Raw genomic sequence first — 20,679 nt, 5'->3', positions numbered from 1 at the left:
GCTAAGAGAAGCAGTGCATGTAATAAACTTTTACTTGTATCACTTCTAAATGAGAACTACATTTATTACTTGATATTTACTTGTTGAGACTGAAATGGGTAGTAAATAAATCAGCATTTATAGAAGTGTTTTTAAAATAAAGTACATTGGATGGCTTATTGATAAATTTGTGATTGTCAGCATTTAGTCTCTTTTCTGTTGCCTTTTGTACACAAGGTAAGTTGACATAAAAGTTCAGCCCAGTGGTTGAACATGTTGTTAGCAGTGGAATAACACCAGGCAACTGTCTGGAATCAGCAAAAACAACCTATGGAAGTTTCTCTATGTAGAGATGCCTATGCTTCTGGCTGGGCTTTTAAGGAATCTCTTAGTCCAGACCCCGGGTTTTGGATTATGTAAGAAGGAAGCCTTAGTTTCACCCTGCATGACCCTGCTGCTGGCCTACTTGTCAATGATGGGAATTGGGGGAGAATCCCAGATTCTCTTAGAGGTTCTTCGTCTGGGCATCTTGGCCTTCTCTTCTCCCCATGGAAACTGAAGCTTACATAGCTCTTTGAGCCACCTTTGACTGAATTCCATTACTAAGGGAAGCACTGAGCATTACTGGCCCAGGCAGCACAATTGTCACCCTGTCTTTAAGTATGATCATGGTTTCCAGCACTTTTCTAGCACTCTTACTGATCTGCACTCTTCCCAGGTGACTTTTGGTGTTGATGAGGCATGCTTTTTTTCTAGTATTTTAATAGTAAGTCTAAGTTAATGTTTGCATAGTCCAGAAATCTCATCTTGGAGCATTTCTCATTCTTCTCAGAAATGCAATATGTTACTGTTTAAAATGTTACTGATGCTGAAAAACTGTCAGAACCCCTGGGCCTTTGTGGGAACATAGAGAAACAAGAGGGGAGGTGAATGAGTAATGAGCACCTGTCATTCAAAGTTAGCTGTTTTTATGGTCTTTCTTACTGTAGAAATCTCCCAGAAATCTTCTCATCAGCCAAGTTCAGATTGATTTATAAGTAACATTTATGCTTGTGTTAATTATATTCAACTGTTATTAGTGCTCTTGTGATTTTATATGTCAGTCTGTTTTGGATTTTATTTTTATCCCATTGCTTACCACAATGCCAGATGTTCAGTAAAACTCAGTTATTTGTTGAATGAATTAATAATAGACCTCTTAGGGGCGCCTGGGTGGCTCAGTTGGTTAAGCGACTGCCTTCGGCTCAGGTCATGATCCTGGAGTCCCTGGATCGAGTCCCGCATCGGGCTCCCTGCTCGGCAGGGAGCCTGCTTCTCCCTCTGACCCTCCCCCCTCTCTTGTGCTCTCTATCTCTCTCATTCTCTCTGTTTCAAATAAATAAATAAAATCTTTAAAAAAAATAAATAAATAATAGACCTCTTACATCAAAGTTATAAAACCATAAGAGCATTAGGAAAGTAACACACTCTATGGGGCGCCTGGGTAGCTCAGTTGTTAAGCGTCTGCCCTCGGTCGGGTCATGATCCCAGGGTCCTGGGATCGAGCCCCACATCGGGCTCCCTGCTCCACGGGAAGCCTGCTTCTCCCTCTCCTACTCCCCCTGCTTGTGTTCCCTCTCTCGCTGTGTCTCTCTCTGTCAAATAAATAAAAATCTTTAAAAAAAAAAAAAAAAAAAAGGAAAGTAACACACTCTAGCCAAGAAGCTAAAAGTCAAAGAGCTCTGGGTTCAATCCTGGCTCTGCCATTTATTTATAATTTGCCCTTGGGCAAATTGCTTAACCCCTCTATGCTTCAGTTTTTTTTTTTTCATTTGTCATATTGGGGCCTATTGTGAGGATTAAATAAAATAAAGCATGTAGATCATTTACTGCATATAACATGTTATGCCTCATAATGAACACCCTGCTAATAATAATGATGTTGGTAATTGATAAAAGCAGACCTATCCATTAAAGAGTAGCTTTTCATTAATTAAATAAAATCGTGGGGTTTAAAAAATATATTTCCTACTACATCTTTTAGGGAAAAGCACTTGTTGGTGGTGGATCTTTTCCGATTAATAATGTATTTGTTTGTTTACTCTGACAGATACCAGGGAAAACTTTTTAATCCTTGAGTCCCACAGGAAGGCTAAATCGTATCTATAAAAGTGCCCATGCTATATAGGCTGAGGAGTCAAACTCGAGGAAAAGGGAATGAGAGGGGGAGTTGTGGGAGGAAAGAAGACTAGAAAATATGGGGTGCCTGTGGAAGGAGAGTGGATGGAAGGATGCTGCTAGTGATTGCTTGGGTGCCATTGGTGAAAATGGGTCAGAGTTTTCCTAACCTTACTTGAAGTTAAGGTGACAAAAACAAAAATGGAACCCTAAAACCTTCCTTACATTTCTATATGATTGCAACTTTTGTTAGTGAAGTAGTATCTTTACCAACACCCCTTAAAAGATTTTGCAGCTTAGGGCGCCTGGATGGCTCAGTCGTTAAGCGTCTGCCTTCGGCTCAGGTCATGATCCCAGGGTCCTGGGATTGAGCCCTGCATCGGGCTCCCTGCTTGTCAGGAAGCCTGCTTCTCCCACTCCCGCTCCCCCTGCTTGTGTTCCCTCTCTAACTGTGTCTCTGTCAAATAAATAAATAAAATCTTAAAAAAAGAAAAATGATTTTGCAGCTTGATTTTAAGAACAGGCTGTTAAGTCAGTCAGTGATTAGATATAAAGAAAAATCACCCATTAGAAACAGGCATATTTTAGGGGCACCTGGGTGGTTCAGTGGGTTATACGTCTGCCTCCGGCTCAGGTCATGATCCTGGGATCCTGGGATCGATCCCCACATCGGGCTCCCTGCTCAGCAGTGAGTCTGCTTCTCCTCTTCTTCTCCCTCTGTAATCTCTCTCGCTCTCACTGTCTCTCAAATAAATAAATAAAATCTCAAAAAAAAAAGGCATATTTTAGAAGAGTCTCCAAGAAACAGTCACCATAGCCTTAAATGGTTGTTTTTCTAGTGTTTTTCTTTTCTTTCTTTTTTTTTTTTTTAAAGATTTTATTTGAGAGAGAGACGGAGCATGAGCATGAGCAGGGGGGAGGAGGCCGAGGGAGAGGGAGAAGCAAGCTCCCCACTGAGCAGGGAGCCGGATGTGGGGCTCGATCCCAGGACCCCAGGATCATGACCTGAGTCGAAGGCAGACGTTTAACCGACTGAGCCACTCAGGGGCCCTGTTTTTCTTTTGTAAGAATTGTATACATTCTTAAAAATAATATATTCACTGGCACTTACTAGAAACACTTGGGTTGTGGTTGATTGTGTGTGGTTATGCATTGTAATCTCTATAATTAGGTTCAGTAGGCTGATAGAACTTTTCTCTTAAATGAAGAATATCAATTATTCGCCACGGTGTTAACCTTGAGAGTTGTAGAAAGTAGCACCTTTATTTTCCTCATTTAAACCTTGTGCCTGACTTCTTGAACCCCTATTTTTAAATTTTATTTTCCCTTTTAAAAAACAGCCAATCTGGGGTGCCTGGGTGGCTCAGTTGTTAAGCGTCTGCCTTCGGCTCGGGGTCATGATGCCAGGGTCCTGGGATCGAGCCCCGCATCGGGCTCCCTGCTCAGCGGGAAGTCCACTTCCTCTCCCACTCCCCCTGCTTGTGTTCCCTCTCTCACTGCGTCTCTCTCTGTCAATAAATAAATAAAATCTTTAAAAAAAAAAACAAAAACAGCCAATCTTTATTTAGAATTACAGTGTGCTACTTTTCATGTTAGTCATCTAGGATTAGGAAAAGAATCTGAAATAGATTAAATATTCACCATGAGATATAAATAAAATGATGATAGCAATAGTATCTTTTTCCTGAAATATTAGTTATGTTCAATTAATGCTATTTTTGAAGGAGAATCAAAGATGTGGCTTGAACCACAGGTTTTTATATGCTTAATCATTTCCCCAAAAAAGGTAAAAAAGAAAACTGGAGTTCAGTCCAAGTAGTACCTAATGCAAATTTGCTCTATTTAAGGAACTGTGCCAGGGACTCCTGTGGTTTCAAACTCTGATAAGACTCTCCTTGGGGTTTGAGGAGTTTCTAGTCAGATTGGTGATAGGAGAGGTATAGATAGTAAGCTGCTTTGTGGTTGTTGCCATGAGGAGTTCAAGAAAGGAGAAAGAATGTCCAGTTTTTATGTTTCCTTTTGTTTATCTTGGAAGATGGGCAGGAAAGGCAATTTGAGCCTCATGAAAGAAGTATCATTTGAGATGACCCGGAAAGTGTGTCATACCACATACGGCCTATTTAGTGACAAACAATCCTGAATCTGGTTGAGAATCTAGATCCAACTGCCAACTTGCAGGATGTGTAAAGAACTAGAGACATATTCTAAATGAAAGTGGTGGGGATACAACAGCAAAATCCAAAAAGTGGAGAATTTTGTAGAGCACACAAAAGTAAATTGCAAGGGGGGTGCCTGGGTGGCTCAGTCAGTTAAGCGGCTGCCTTCTGCTCAGGTCATGATCCTGGGGTCCTGGGATCAAATCCCACATCCAGCTCCCTGCTCAGCGGAGAGCCTGCTTCTCCCTCTCCCTCTGCCTGCCACTCTGCCTACTTCTGCTCTCTCTATCTCTGTCAAATAAATAAATAAAATCTTAAAAAAAAAAAAAGTAAATTGCAAGGTTTGTGAGAAAAAAGGAAGGAGGATGGGGAAACCTCTATCAATTAGAAGAGACTTAAAAGATGTTTCAACTAAATGCAATGTGTGAACCTTGTTTGGGACTTCATTCACACAATCCAGCTCTAAAAGAGTTTAAGACAGTGGGAAAATTTTAATACTGACTAGATACTTGATATTAAGGAATTGCTCATGATTTGCAATGTGAAAATAGCATAGCATTACAGTTATTTATTTTTTTTGTTTTTCTTATCTTTTAGAGATCATCTAGATAAAGATAGATTTTTTAAGTAGGTAGGATTATAAGAAGATTGAGATATACATTCTTAGAAAAAGGAAATATTAAAAACTACAAGCTTAGATAATATTGGTTGTGTTTGACAAGTATAATGAAAGTCTGTTCACATAATCATTTGAGTGTTTTGTAGGTTGGGGTGACTCTTTTGGCAGAATTCTGTAGCTTCTGAGTGCAGAAATGATATGGTCAGACCTGTATTTTGGGGGTGATTTGTCGGATGAACTGGAATGAGTAGAGGCTGGAAGTAAGGCAACCAATTAGGAGGCTTAGGTAATCATTGAGAGTCTGAGCTAATAAGATGACTGCTGTGAAAATTTAAACAGAAGAACAAAATCCAATTTGGGTCCCTGTTGTTCTGTTCTTTATCATCTTTCCTTTGGTAATCTTATCTCAAATCCATAGGCCTAAGGAACTGAATATGAGAGGTAAATGGAAGTTAGATATAATTCCAGCCTTTGACGTGGAGTTACGGAAAGGATGGTAGTGTTACTAACAAAAATCGTATTTCTGGAAGAATGGGTGTCCTGGTGGGGAAAGCGATGGTTTAAGTTTGGCACACTGTTGAACAGGAAGGGTGACTTGACCATAGGTTCTGGTTTGCCTGGAACCATTTATGTCCATTGTCCCAGCACAATTATTAAAAGCGCTTTCTTTCACATTCAAAGGTGTCCTGGTTTTGTATTGTCATCCTAGGGACCAGAGATGCAGTTGGAGATGCAGGACAGAAAGTAGGACTAGAAAGTCATTTTCATTTATTTCTAAGACATTTACTGACCCAGGAGATACAGAGATAAGACACAGGAGGAAGCTGCAGTCTTCTGGAGAAAAGAGATATGTGGATAGTGTAGTTAAGTGTTTTAATGGGTGTGGTAGAAACGGGAGAGCACAGCTAACTTCCTGGCTAGGGGCAGGGATGGGGTAGAGCAGTAGTCAGGATGGCTTCCCAAATGGGGTGTTTAAAGATAAATGAGAGTATGGCAAGAAGGGAGAGGGAGCCATGCATTTCTTTAAAATACTACTTACATTTATAAGTAGGAATAATGTTTAAAGTCGGAATAGCATCAGGGAGCCATGCATTTGTTTAAAATACTACTTACATTTGTAAGTAGGAATAATGTTTAAAGTCGGAATAGCATCTGTCAGGGAGGAAGTGTACAAGAACACAAGTGTGGGGCGCCTGGGTGGCTCAGTTGGTTAAGCGACTGCCTTCGGCTCGGGTCATGATCCTGGAGTCCCGGGATCGAGTCCCGCATCGGGCTCCCTGCTCGGCAGGGAGTCTGCTTCTCCCTCTCCCGCTCCCCCATCTTGTGCTCTTTCTCTCTCTCACTCTCTCTCTCAAATAAATAAATAAAATCTTTAAAAAAAGAAAAAAGAACACAAGTGTGATGGAGCACAGACTGTGTGGGACAAATGTGATGAAAGATAAGACTTGGTCAGACAGAAGGCAGTAACATGTTTGGGAATTCTGTGCATAAGGGTAACAATGATAGCAGGAGGAATTTATGGAGAAAGAAAAGGACAGTGGGGTGGATAGAGGAGCCAACAAAAGAACCAGTTGTCAAGAACCTGGCTGGTCAGAAGGAATGGCAAAGGGGTGAGAATCGACAGTTAAAGGCTGCTGCCAAAGTTAAATTCATAGTTAGGGTGCCACCTAGAACTATCTCACATGACTGCATATACCTATGATGGAAAAATGGTCCTTCTCCTCTGTGATGGTTATTCTCACCAACCAAGCCTGCAACTACCAGACCTTCCAAAGGGAGGAGTGGTCGTAGTAGCCTGCCTCAGACAGATCACTTTTTTTTTAAAAAAAATAATAAATTAAATTCATTTAGCCAACATATAGTTCATCATTCATTTCAGATGTAGAGTTCAGTAATTCATCAATAGCATATAACACCCAGTGCTAATCACATCACATGCCCTCAGACAGATCACTTCTGTTAGTTGATGAGGTAACATACATGGCTACAATCAACCTTCAGCAAACATGCAGGTGTAAAATAAAACAGGAAGAAGTGCTTTGATTTGGCCCTTTTCCACATGGTTCAGAGTATCTCAACCATGTTTAGAGCAAAGGTCAGAATTTAAGTTAAACCTCTAGTCACTTTTCTGAAGAAGTAATGACATGAAATTCAATTTAGGGTATCTTGTAGGGGGGTGCCTGGGTGGCTCAGTTGTTAAGCGTCTGCCTTCAGCTCAGGTCATGATCCCAGGGTCCTGGGATCGAGCCCCACATCGGGCTCCCTACTCGGCGGGAAGCCTGCTTCTCCTTCTCCCACTCCCCCTGCTTGTGTTCCCTCTCTCGCTGTGTCTCTCTCTGTCAAATAAATAAATAAAATCTTAAAAAAAAAAAAAAAAAGAGTTTAGCCTTATTCTGAGAAAAGCTGGCCCGTGGCCGAGACTGTATACACCAGGCAGTTGTAAAGATACAGCATTTATGTTAAAGATAAAACAGATTCTGTTCATCTTAACAGCTTATCATGGTTCCTAAAAACCATTTATTTCTGTGTGACTTGCACATCTAAATAAAATGGATTTAGCTCAGAAAGGCTTTTACTTACCTTCATCTAAACACTTTCCACCAGTACTCATCACAACACTTTTCCCAAGATTGTGAAGTAGATTGATATAGAGATTCCCTTCCCATGACAAAAGTGAGCACCATGAGAGTAGACCCAAGCTGTAGTAAAGTAATGCATTTTCCCACATAGCCATATGAAATACAGTGTGCCAACCTTAGCACAAAAGAATTTGCTCATTGGTCTTGGATAAAAAATTAGCACTTGGTTTTCTGAAAAGAGGATTTGCACACTAACTACTTGATTAGTTTGAATAGTAATTGTGTGTATTAAATTTAATTTATAAAGATTTTTGGCGAGTATCTTCATTTCTATGATCAAACACTATGTAGAGTTTGTGTGTGTCCTTTATTTGATTTATGGCATCTTATTTGCTCTAATTAAAATGCTGATCCTTTTTATTATGTGGTACAAAGAACTAATTTGCAAATAGTAAATCCCTATGTTATCACAATTTATTAATGCCTAGATTATATTTTGTTTCCTGAAGCATAATTACTTACCATAAAATCTGTTCCATTGTTTTTAGTTTAAAAAGCAAGTATTAGTTTTGCTTCATAACATGACTGAACAAGGGAATTGTTCTGCTGAAGAATTGTCTGCTTTCATAGACCTTAAAGGCGGATTATATACGATTCTTCATTTATAAAAGGATCCCCTTCCTCAAAATAAAATAGTTCTGTAGTTATTGTATTAATTCATTTATGATTATTATGTTTATTTTTTAAATCTACACATTTTAGATGCAAATCTTTGGTTATCTTGTTTATTAATCAGATAGTTAAGTGCTCACTGTATGTCTAGCATTGTATTAGATGGAGTATAGTATGTCCCATGTAGTGTGGAACATAAGTGTGAAACATATATGCTTTTAACATTTGTTACTAAAAAGAAATCAATGATAGGAGTTCTCTTATTTCTGGAGAAGAAGTAAGAGTTGGTTGTTAGGAAAGCATGCTAATTAAAGCTAATTTCTATCATATAACTAAGAAGTTACTATGATTTATGGGAAAGACGGGCTAGAGTGAGAATTCTAGTCCTATCTCTACCACTTTCCAGATGTGTAAGCCATTTCAGATCTTTGAACCTTTGTTTCTTCATTTATCAAATGAAAGGAGTAAGCCTTCCAAAATTCTGTGTATCTATATGGGTTCATGCTCCTTTTAAAAATAAAGCTAAATGCTATTGAACAATTAGAGAACTTGCAAAGAGCTTACTGGTTTGCTTGGGTTTGACTATCAAGCTCTAGAAATCAGGCAAGAGACCAATGTGTGCTGCTGGGAGTTAGATGCAGTCAGGGGGTTAGATGCAGAGACTTCAGCCTGGGCTTTAAAGGATGGGCAGGCTTGGAGGAGTAAAGGAGATGGCCTGAGCAAAGATAAATGAGGAAAGTAGTCTGGTGACTACTACAGAGCTACTAAGGAGACTAATAGGAATTGAGTGTATTAGTGAGTGAAATATTAGTGAAAATAAGTAATGACTGGATTATGGAGAACCTTAAAAATTCAGATAAAGATGTCTGCACCTGTCATAAGAGGGAGTCAAGATAGGTTCTTTATTATTTTTTTAATTCAATTAGCCAGTGTATAGGACGTCATTAGTTTCAGATGTAGTGTTCAGCAATTCATCAGTTGCATGTAACACCCAGTGCTCATTTAGATCAGTTCTTGATCTGAGTTAAGAGAATTGCTTTAGTATTCCAATATAGGATAGAATTCAGAAGGGCAGGCTAGGTTAAGGGCAAGAATTTAGACAGAAATGATTGGGGCTTATTCTAAGATTGTGACATTGGGATTGGTAATTTCAAGAGACCTTTTTTAATTATGAAAAATTTCAAACACAAGAAAATTTGAAGAGTACCAAAAACACTCATATATGCCTACCACCTAGATTCAACTATCGTTAGTATTTTGCCATATTTTCTTTATTTATATGTGTACGTACGTAGAAATTTTTCTTTTAAGTTTTTATTTTGATACAATTTCAGACTTAAAGTTGCAAGAATAGAACAGAGAATCCCATATACTCTTCATCTAGATTCTCCAAATGTTAACCTTTCACTCCATTTGCTGTTACTATTTTACAGAATTTCATTTATCCATTTCCCTCTCCCTCCTCCATGTGCCTTCCTCTGTCTCCCTGAGCCATTGAGCGTAAATTGCAGACCTGATAGCCTTTACTCCTGAATACTTAAGTGTATATTTTCTGTTTCTCTTCAATAGCCACCATACAACTCTCAGGGTTAGGAAAGTAACAGTAATGTATTACATTATCACATCCACAGACCTCATTCCCATCTTGTCAGTTGTCTCAATAATGTCTTCTATAAAAGAAAAATAATGTCGGGGTGCCTGGGTGGCTCAGTTGATTGAGCGACTGCCTTCGGCTCAGGTCACGATCCCGGAGTCCTGGGATCGAGTCCCGCATCGGGCTCCCTGCTAGGCAGGGAGCCTGCTTCTCCCTCTGCCGCTGCCTCTCTCTATCTCTCTCTCTGACTCTCGTGAATAAATAAATAAAACGGACAAAAAAAAATTTAAAAAAAAAATAAATAAAAGAAAAATAATGTCATTATAAAAGAAAATCTTGAGTCATACAGTGTATTCACTTGTCACATGTCTTTGGTCTCCTTTAATCTGGAACTATTTCTCAGTTCTTTGTTTATCATGATATTGACATTTTTGAAGAGCACAGTTATTTTGTAAAATGTCCCTCAGTAATAATATTGGACATCATATCAGGAGGCAACTGATGTTGAATTGTTCTGTCACTGGTAATGTTAACTCTGTATAAATATCCTGTTACTTCTCAAATTTTATCTAGTGTTAGCATCTATGGAGGATTCTTGCTTGAATCAGTTATTACTATAATAGTTGCCAAATAGTGATTTCCTAATTCTATCATTCCCTCTACATTTGTTAGCTGGCCTTCTACCATTAGGAAGGGTGTTCTTGTGCCCTCCCTCCCTCATTCCCTTCCTTCTTTCTTTCCTTCCTTATCTATATCATTGTGAATTCATGGATTTATGTGTTATTCAGTGGATTATAACCTTTCACTATCATTATTTATTTTGATGCCCACATTCTCCCACATTTGGCCAGTGGGAGCCCCTTGTATCTTTTCAACATGAACCATTCTTTTAGCCCTTTGTTACCTTCTGACACAAAAGGTGTTCTACATTCATTTTGTGCTTTCCCACCCTTAGTTAGCACTGAAATCAACAATTTCTCCAAAGAGCTCTAGTTCTTTTTTAGTGGAGAATAGTATTTAGAAACCAAGATCTGAGTATTTGGTGTGCTTATTACTTCTAGGCCCACTCAGTAGACATTTAAGAAATAGATGTACACATATACTTATGCCCATACATATATGTGTATCTATATACAGAGTCTCACATACCTATATTTAATTTCTACATCTGCATTTGTCTATACATTCAGATCTATTAGAGTTCATACTCTAATCCTACCCTACACCACAGGATTAATTCTGTCTTCCCTATTTCCATATAGTTAATTCTGTTCTCCAGCAGTAAGAAACCTGTCTCTCTTTATCTACAATATATTTATTTATTTGATCACTTTTAGAATACACAAAAAGCAGTTTCAGAGCTACTAACCAGTGCTTCTGTGGAAAACAGGTCTACATATAGATTTTTTTTTTCTTGGTTATCAAATTATTAGCCTGGAACAGTAGTTCTCAACATGGAGCAGTTTTACCCCCAGAGGGACATTTGGCAATATATGGAAACATTTTGGTTGTTACAACTCAGAGGGAGTGCTGCTGGCATCTAGTAGGTAGGGACCAGGAAAACTTCTAAACATGCTGCAATCCACAGGACAGCCCCCAGAACAAAGAATTATTCAGCCCCAAATGTCAAAAGTGCCAAGGTTAAAAAAACACAAATATACTACTAAGAAATTATCTATTGAAGGATGTTATGTATGTATGTTTTGTTTTTTTGCTAAACCGCTTGAAAATAAGATGTAGGCATCATGACACTTACTTCCTAAATACTCCTGATAATAAGGACATAATGACAAATCCAGAGGTGGGCAGCTAGGACTTTTGCAGACTCCAATGTGTGGTGTTGGAAGAGAAGTTTTGTAGTTGCTGTGACAGTTCTCCTGCCACTGGAAAATCTCTCTCTCTCTCTCTTTACATGCCTCCCCCCTTACCAAGAGACCATTTGAAGGAAGAATTGATAGGTTGACTAGAATAAATGAAACCAGAATCAAATTTACTTTTTCCTGCAGGAAAAAGTTGGATATAGTCTGAGTATGAAAATATGTGTAACATCTAAGACCTGCTGTGATCATATTGTGAAATTTTATTCTTAGCTCTTTCTTTTAAAGATTTTATTATTTTTTTTTAAGATTTTATTTATTTGAGGGTGCCTGGGTGGCTCAGATGGTTAAGCATCTGCCTTTTGCTCAGGTCATGATCCCAGGGTCCTGGGATCGAGTCCAGCATCGGGCTCCCTGCTCCTTGGGAGCCTGCTTCTCCCTCTGCCTCTCTCTCTCTATACCTCTCATGAATAAATAAATAAAATCTTTTTTTTTTTTAAAGATTTTATTTATTTATTTGACAGAGAGAGACACAGCGAGAGAGGGAACACAAGCAGGGGGAGTGGGAGAGGGAGAAGTAGACTCCCCGCTGAGCAGGGAGCCCGATGCGGGGCTCGATCCCAGGACCCTGGGATCATGACCTGAGCCGAAGGCAGACGCTTAATGACTGAGCCACCCAGGCACCCCTCAAGTCAGTGTTTTACTTGGTAAACATGTCTGAGACCATGCATCCCTGGCTGCTAAGCACCATGGCGGACAGGGCTAGAAAGGTAACAGCTTTATTTTGAGCAGGGGCCAAAGACAAGGCAGCACTTTATAGCTACATTGTAACTAGATCCTGCATCTAAATAAAATCTTTTTTAAAAAAAGATTTTATTTATTTGAGAGAGAGAAAGGGAAAGAGAGCATGAGTTGGGGGAGGGGGAGAGGGAGAGAATCTCAATCCGACTCCTCACTGAGCCTGGAGCCCGCAACAGGCTCAGTCTCACAACCCTGAGATCATGACCTGAGCCAAAATGAGGAGTTGGACACTTAACTGATTGTGCCATTCAGGCACCCTTAAAGATTTTATTTTTAAGTAATCTCTATACCCAACATGGGGCTTGAATTTACAACCCCAAGATCAAGAGTCACGTGCTCTACCAACTGAACCAGGCGCCCCTCTTAGCTCTTTTGTAATAAAGTTGTTATGCCTGAGCTACTTGTAAACCAAAGTAATAGTCAAATAGAATGCACTAGAAGAATATGGCCTAACTGATGATATATTTATTTCAGGCAGTGTTCAATAGCAGAAGATATTAATACAGTGAAAGATGAGGGGAGTTACAAGAGAGTAAAGAAAGACATTAGGGGAGGGGGCATATTTGAGATGTAATGTTGGATCTAATTTATTTAGGTCACATTATTTAATAATTGAGCAAATATTTGTTATGTGTTTAGTGTTGGAGAAATACTGATGATGAAGTGAGCATGGTAGAGATTTCAGCCTGGTTTTTATTTTGTTCTCCACAAGGGGGAAATAACGCTAAAACACTTTTTCCTGAAGAAGAGTTTGTGTTTGTTTTTCCATTTCCAGTTAAGTTCCAAGTGAATTTTTTTCTAACTTGTTATCAAGCAATTTCAAAATTGATGAAGAAGAATGCCGTATGCCCATTTTACTGAACGTCAAGGCTTACATAAGCTCTACATGAGTGAAATGTATAATTAGTATTTATTAATATATATTTAATAATACCATTGCCATGAATTACTAATATATATTTAGCTGTACTTGTGTTCTTTCTCCAGGGTAAAATGACTAAAATGCTTAATATAATTTGCTTCTAAATTTTATTTAACTCAGTTGTGCTGTGTTCTTTAACTATGCATGTCTAAACATGAAAGAGATGGCTAATATTTGGTTGCAGAAATTATAGTGTGATACTAACTCTTGCTTTTAAAATAAACGTATTTTTGTCAGATGACTTGCAGGGTGCACAGTCAGAAATTGAGGCAAAACAAGAAATTCAGCATCTTCGCAAGGAATTGATTGAAGCCCAGGAACTAGCTAGAGCGAGTAAACAAAAATGCTTTGAACTTCAAGGTGAGATCAAGATTACATTGATTCTTTAGGGGATGCGGAAACAATGTGACATAACTGAGTCCAGAGGCATAGTATCTTGTTCCAGATCCACAACTTTATTAGCTATGTGATCTTGGGACATTCACTTACCCTCTCTGAACATATGTTTCAGACAATATAGTGGGGAGAGTTACAGTTGCTCTACTTCCTTCACCTTGTTGATGTGAGTGAAGATCAAGAAGGACCTGTACCAGTGAAAGATCTTAACAGTTAATTACATATTAAGTGCAACAAAAGGAAAAAACAATGTATTTCAATTTCTAAGTTTTAGTTACACCTAATGTTGTTCTTCAGTGTAAGATGAGGGAAATTTATATGCCCTGTGATTTTATAGTGTATTCTTCGGTAAATGGAAACAACCAGGCAAGGTAAAGGTATAGAATCGTGAAGTTTCCCAACCACTTTCTTTTCTAGTAGTTTACTTATCCATAGTGTCATAGGCTAGTGGAGTTGGTGATATTTATTCCCTAGAGCTTACATTTCCATATCATTCACAGTAACTACCTAGTTGCAGTCACTTGGTACCGTACAAAGTCTTAGAACAAGGAGAAAGTAAATAGCCTATGGAGTCCTCCTGTTCTCTAAGATGGACAACCTTCCTGATCAGGAGGAAGATTCACATCCCCAGGAGGAACTGGGAACTTTCTGTTAGTTAGTACTCACTTGGCTGTAAACATGAGGGTTTTAAGGCTGTTTTTAAAATTTAAGCTCAAAATGCTGATTAACAACTATCAAGAATGCTCCTCATGTAAAGAATAACACATATAATCTTGGTGATATAAGATCTAGAAAACTCTGCTACTTGATTGAATAGATTGATTACTTACTACTGTTTTGTGCTCCTAAAATCTTTAAACTTTTAACTGCTAATACTGATAATATTTACTGCTTAGCTTTTGTTTCCTTCAATAAGCTTTAGGTGAGAATTTCTTAGAAATTTCCACCCGCTCAATTCTGAATACTTCCATTAACTCACAAAATTAGATATACTGTATTTTATTTTTATTTTTAGCTCTTTTGGAAGAAGAAAGAAAAGCCTATCGAAATCAAGTTGAGGAATCCAGTAAACAAATACAGGTTCTTCAAGGTATGGAACACCCCAGGGCTATTTGGAATTATTATTGTTTGTAGTGATTCAAAAGGAATGGAAAGTAAGAGTATAGAGAGTTCCCATTTTTCATGTCTTTGGTTTGTCCCAGAATCTGAGACTATAACTAGGCTCTTGGTGGGCTTTTTGTTTTGTTTTGTTTTAAATTTTTTTTTTTTTTTTTTAAGATTTTATTTATTTATTTGACAGAGAGAGACACAGCGAGAGAGGGAACACAAGCAGGGGAGTGGGAGAGGGAGAAGCAGGCTCCCTGCAGAGCAGGGAGCCCAATGCGGGACTCGATCCCAGGACCCTGGGATCATGACCTGAGCTGAAGGCAGTCGCTTAACCAACTGAGCCACCCAGGCGCCCTTGTTTTGTTTTGTTTTAAACACAATTCCCTAGTACTCTAATAGTGGACACTTGGAGTGGGAAGAGCATGGGTGAAGACATGGGTTTGGTAAGACTCTGGGTTATATAGTGAGTTGCTACAGAGGGGGCCTTTGGACAGGATATCAATTTGAGCTACTCTGTGCATCAGCACTTTTAACTTGGTGACATTATTTCTAATGCTCATAACATACTGCATTGAGGGGCACCTGGGTGGCGCAGTCGGCTAAACGTCGACTCTTTGTTTCAGCTCAGGTCCTGATCGCAGGGTTATGAGTTCAAGCCCAGTGTTGGGCTCTGTACTTGATGCGGAGTCTGCTTGAGATTCTTTCTCCCTCCTTCTGCCCCTCCCACTCGTGCTGTCTCTCTTTCAAAGTAAATAAATAAAGCTTTAAAAAAACAAACAAAAAACATACTTGCATTGCAACAAAAATTATATATCACATGGAATAGAATAATAATCCCTGCAGTGCCTTCATTGGTAGAGGCTGCTCTTCATACCCACCATTTTGCTATCTCTTTGTGTGAGCTATCACAGGTTCATTGCAGAAAAGACCAGAAAGATCCTTGCCTGCCAAGGGTTTACTTCAAATCATAGTTCTGGTACTGTTAGGCTCGAATTGTGAGAGCCCTAGGGGAAATCTTTCTGTCCCATGCTATTGTAAAATTCCTAAAGCAAAATTAATTTGTCTTCATTGTCAAAGAAGGAACTAATGTTATTTTTAAATTTTAGTTTGAGATGTAGGGTGAGAAGAAATTAAATAGACAAACTCAGTTCAGAAAAAATGGGGAATCATTGTATGAGGCCTATGATATTTGCCCTAAAATATCCCAGAGAAAAAGCAGTCTTTGGTGTTTTCTTTCTTATTTTTGAATGGGACATATGAGTTATTTATATATTTATTTTTAAGAGAGCAAGAGGGAGGGAGGGAGTAAGAGCGAGACCGGGAGTGGGAGGGAGAGAGAGAACATTAAGCAGGCTCCATGCCCAGCATGGAGACCAACACAGGGCTTGATCTCATGACCCTGGAATCATGACCTGAGCCAAAATCAAGAGTCAGACGCTTAACCAACTGAGCCACCCAGGCTCCCCTATGGACGTTTGAGTTATTTAAAAATTTAAATTTTATTATGGTCAAGTTAGAATTTCTGGGGTATATTATGTCTTTTTGAAGAGAAAATTCTTTAAACTCTTATAATTTAATGCCTTTATCCATTAGCTTATGTAAATCTGATTTCAATCTATATTTGCATTCTGTAGTGCGTATGGGCAATTTTCCCTAAAGGTTCTGTAACATAGGGCTGCCTTTTATCTTAAAGCGGTCTTATCTAGGCATCATTGAGTGCCCCCTAGTGCCAGCATGTGTGTTTTATGACGTTATCCATAAGTGTATGGTCCTGTTAATCTCCGGCCATTGTGTCTTCAGATTCTGAACTTGTTAACCTCTCAGTGCTTCCTGCAAACTGCAGAGGCCTCATATTTTTTTTAACGCTTATTTATGGAGCAGCCTTCCCCTTCCTCAGCCTTAAATTCTCTTAATTATTTTAATTACTCTTTTCTACCTAAGGAACTTTTCCTACCTATAGTTTTCTTGTGTTATAGTAACCAAGACTATTTTTCTAGTTCTGAACCAAGTATTTTATACAAATTGTTTCCAGCTCAATCCTTGAGGGCACAGGACCAGATCTGTTAAAAATACACCTCCTTGGGCGCCTGGGTGGCTCAGTCGGTTGAGCGACTGCCTTCGGCTCAGGTCATGATCCCAGGGTCCTGGGATCGAGTCCCGCATCGGGCTCCCTGCTCTGCGGGGAACCTGCTTCTCCCTCTCCCACTCCCCCTGCTTGTGTTCCCTCTCTCGCTGTGTCTCTCTCTGTCAAATAAATAAATAAAATCTTAAAAAAAAAAAAAATACACCTCCTTGATTAGGCGTTATTCATTAATGTTGTCAATTCATTTATTCAACCAGTAATTCTTGGTTGTTTGCTAGTATTGAGGATAGAGTATGCATGAGATGTACAGTCAGTGGAAAAGATAAACCATAGGCAAATATAAAATATGGTGTCCAATAAAGGCAGAGTAATGGGCTAGAAAACGAGAGGGCTATTTTTAGATAAGACAGCAGAGAAAGCTTCTTTAAGGAACTGACATTTAAACTGCAAATTGAGGGGCGCCTGGGTGGCTCAGTCGTTAAGCGTCTGCCTTCAGCTCAGGTCAGGATCCTGGGGTCCTGGGATCGAGCCCCGCATCGGGCTCCCTGCTCTGCGGGAAGCCTGCTTCTCCCTCTGCCTCTACCCCCCGCTTGTGTTCCCTCTCTCGCTGTCTCTCTGTCAAATAAATAAATAGAATCTTTAAAAAAAATTTAAAAAAAAAATAAAATAAATAAACTGCAAATTGAATCAAGAACATCAAAGATTTTACTAATGCATACCATCTGACCAAGCAATTCTGTGTCTAGGAATTCACTCTAAGAAAAAAATCAGGATTGCATTATAAGCAGTACTTTTGATAGTAATTAAAAACTGAAGAGCCTAAAATGTCTAAAATAAAGGATTAGTCAAAGAAGTAACAGTGTAATTTTTTTGTTATTAAAAGATATTCATCACCAGCAGGATAGAGAACATTATATATATTACAATCCCTCCCTGTTTTTGCTTTTATATGTGTATAAAATGCATATAAAAAATCTAGAAGAATAAATTCCAAATGCTAGAAGCAACTTTCTCTGTGAGGGAGAAGTAAAAAGATCACTTTGGTTTTTTACTCTTTGTGTTTCTGTGTTTTGACATTTTCTGCATTAAACATGGATTGCTTGTACTATTTAATCAAAAGCAACAAACAGCTCCTCCAGCCTGGTCTAGGCAGTAACTATAATCCCATTTGGGCAGTTCATTTATTTGTAATTGCTTTGGACAAAGAATGATGGATCAATATACTTTTGTAGCCCAGCTACAGAGGTTACACATCAATATTGAGAATCTCCGGGAGGAGAAAGACAGTGAAATCACAAGCACTCGAGATGAACTGCTTAGTGCCCGAGATGAAATTTTGCTCCTTCATCAAGCAGCAGAAAAGGCTGCTTCTGAGCGGGACACTGACATTGCCTCGTTACAAGAAGAGCTTAAGAAGGTGCGAGCTGAGCTTGAGCGGTGGCGGAAAGCAGCGTCTGAATATGAGAAAGAAATCACGAGTCTGCAAAATAGTTTTCAGCTTCGATGTCAGCAGTGTGAGGATCAGCAGAGAGAGGAAGCAACAAGGCTACAAAGTGAGTGTGCATATTTTACATAAAGCTCTTAATTCTTGACAATGATAACTTTATAGCTTGCACAGAATAACGATTTGGGCTGTTTTTCTCTTTGATAACAGTTTGGTTGTATAAAGCAATGTTTTTTTTTGGTTTGTTTTGTTTTTTTTAAAGCAATGTTTTTATATTGGGGCTATAAACATTCTTCAGGTCCACAAGTTCTACAATAAATTGAAATTTTTTACAATTTTATATTTTATTTTAATACTACTGAATTGTTTTATAAAAGTGAAGTGGGAAGAAAATATTGCTGAAGTTCAAGGTGATGGAACTTACCTGAGGTATAGAGGCCAAATAAACAGAAACCAAAGAATAGTCATGTAAAATCTACATGTTTTTAAGGGGGGGCAAGTATGTTTTTCTTTGAAATATTTCCCTTATCCTTTGAATTATTATGGAAGTTATGTTCCTATATTAATGAATATGTTTTGGGACTATTTTAGGTGAACTAGAGAAGTTGAGAAAGGAATGGAATGTATTGGAAACCGAATGCCATTCTCTAAAAAAGGAAAATGTTTTGTTATCATCAGAACTGCAGCGGCAAGAAAAAGAATTGCACAAGTATGCAAGAACTCTTTTAGCTTCAAAATATTTCTTTATCTTAAATTTTCATCTAAATTAAATTTAAATTTGATACTTAAATACCTTTTTGAAGCAAAATGTTCAGCCAGACTTTTTGGCTATTTGACAGGTTAAGAACACTAACAATACTTCAGCGGGTTTTTTTTTTCTTTTTTTTTTTTGGACTTCCCCCATCATCCTACATGTCCTTTCCTTTTGGTATACTCAAGGAATACACATTCGTGGACTACAGCATCCCCACCAAAGCCCTAAACAAACAGCAAAGATCTATACTTAGTGATTGAATTTGTCCTATAAACTAAATGATAAAAATTTCAAATATAAGTTGTTTTTCTTTCGTGTCAGTGATTCCATCTATTAGGGTAATCAGGAAATGACTATAATAAAGAATTTATACCATTGAAAGATACAAATTCAGCTTTTGAATTTCACAAGAGTTATATAAAGAGTAATAATATATAAAATCGAAAACTCTTCCAAACCAGTTATGTCTTTCTAATATCCAGTACCTTACAAGCAAACCAATGAATGCAATAAATTTATGCCAGCAAATTTAGCCGAGTCCTGTTTTCCCACCAACATTTGTTGTATAGTTTAAAATTGATTTTTTCCTTAAAAATTTGATCCATTCTATATTTTTATTTGAACACTATGTTCTAATTCAGAATATGAAAGTAGTACATGTTTATTATTGAAGCCACTCTTTTTTTTTTCCCATTACAAACAATCCACTTTTATTTTGGAAAATATGAAATATTTTGAAAAGGATAAAAAGCCAGTATCACCCATAATCCCAAAGTGTTGTCTGTGGCTCTTTCACATCCAAGAAAGTAAAAATAAAAATATTCTCCTCAGATACATATAGAAATGTTTATAGATATGTGTATATACAGAGCTTAGTATGCACATATATTTCCTTACTTTGTCAGCTGAGAAGGCTGCTTTTAGAAGTAACAACATTCCAGTAACCAGGAGCACACTCGGCACCCAGAGCTTGGTTTCCTTCTTTTTTTTTTCCTCAGAAACTTTATTGGTTATTTTTCTTTTATTTTCTTATTTGAGAATTATTTTTCCCTTTTTTTTTTTTTAATTATGTTCAGTTAGCCACTGTATAGTACATAATTAGTTTTTGATGTAGTGTTCAATGATTCATTAGTTAAGTATAACACCCGGTGCTCATCACAACACGTGCCCTCCTCGATACCTATCACCCTGTTACCCCCTCCCCCCACCCTCCTCCTCTCTGAAACCCTCAGATTGTTTCCCGGGGTCCCTAGTCTCTCATGGTTCATCTCCCTCTCTGATTTCTCCTCCTTTGAATTTCCCTCCCTTCCCCTATGGTCCTCCGTGCTATTGCTTATGTTCCACATATGAGTGAAGCCATATCATAATTGTCTTTCTCTGCTTGACTGACTTCACTTAGCATAATCCCCTCCAGTTCCATCCATGTCGATGCAAATGGTGGGTATTCATCCTTTTGATGGCTGAATAATATTCCATTGTATATATGTACCACATTTTCTTTATCCATTCATCTGTTGAAGGGCATCTCGGCTCCTTCCACAGTTAGGCTATTGTGGACATCGCTGCTATGAACATTGGGGTGCATGTGCCCCTTCTTTT

The 20,679-nt window shown here is 38.4% G+C and overlaps 1 protein-coding gene and 1 non-coding gene across 17 annotated transcripts in view; one reads left to right on the top strand and one right to left on the bottom strand.

Moving 5' to 3' along the window:
• Nucleotides 1–20,679, top strand: part of LOC110584960 (sarcolemma associated protein) — a 162,729-nt gene that overhangs the window by 130,850 nt on the left and 11,200 nt on the right. For 13 of the 16 annotated variants that reach the window (XM_021695147.2, XM_044921364.1, XM_021695146.2 and 10 more), the window contains 4 exons: nucleotides 13,534–13,656; nucleotides 14,708–14,782; nucleotides 18,115–18,435; nucleotides 18,918–19,035. In XM_021695147.2, the coding sequence (XP_021550822.1) occupies nucleotides 13,534–13,656; nucleotides 14,708–14,782; nucleotides 18,115–18,435; nucleotides 18,918–19,035 (637 nt within the window). Of the gene's footprint in view, nucleotides 1–11,916; nucleotides 11,920–13,533; nucleotides 13,663–14,692; nucleotides 14,783–15,263; nucleotides 15,267–18,114; nucleotides 18,436–18,917; nucleotides 19,036–20,679 lie in introns of all 16 variants that reach the window. The other 3 variants (XM_044921378.1, XM_044921345.1, XM_044921379.1) reach the window with 3 other exon arrangements.
• On the bottom strand, nucleotides 12,287–12,417 carry LOC123323186. Its single transcript, XR_006539263.1, has one exon. It is a non-coding gene; the product is annotated as a small nucleolar RNA SNORA63 (small nucleolar RNA).

The sequence above is a fragment of the Neomonachus schauinslandi genome, chromosome 1 (genome assembly GCF_002201575.2).
Source record: "Neomonachus schauinslandi chromosome 1, ASM220157v2, whole genome shotgun sequence".
Classification (NCBI taxonomy): Eukaryota; Metazoa; Chordata; class Mammalia; order Carnivora; family Phocidae; genus Neomonachus; species Neomonachus schauinslandi.
The sequence above is the reverse complement of the archived record's forward strand: the minus strand, read 5'-3'. Positions and strand labels throughout refer to the sequence as shown.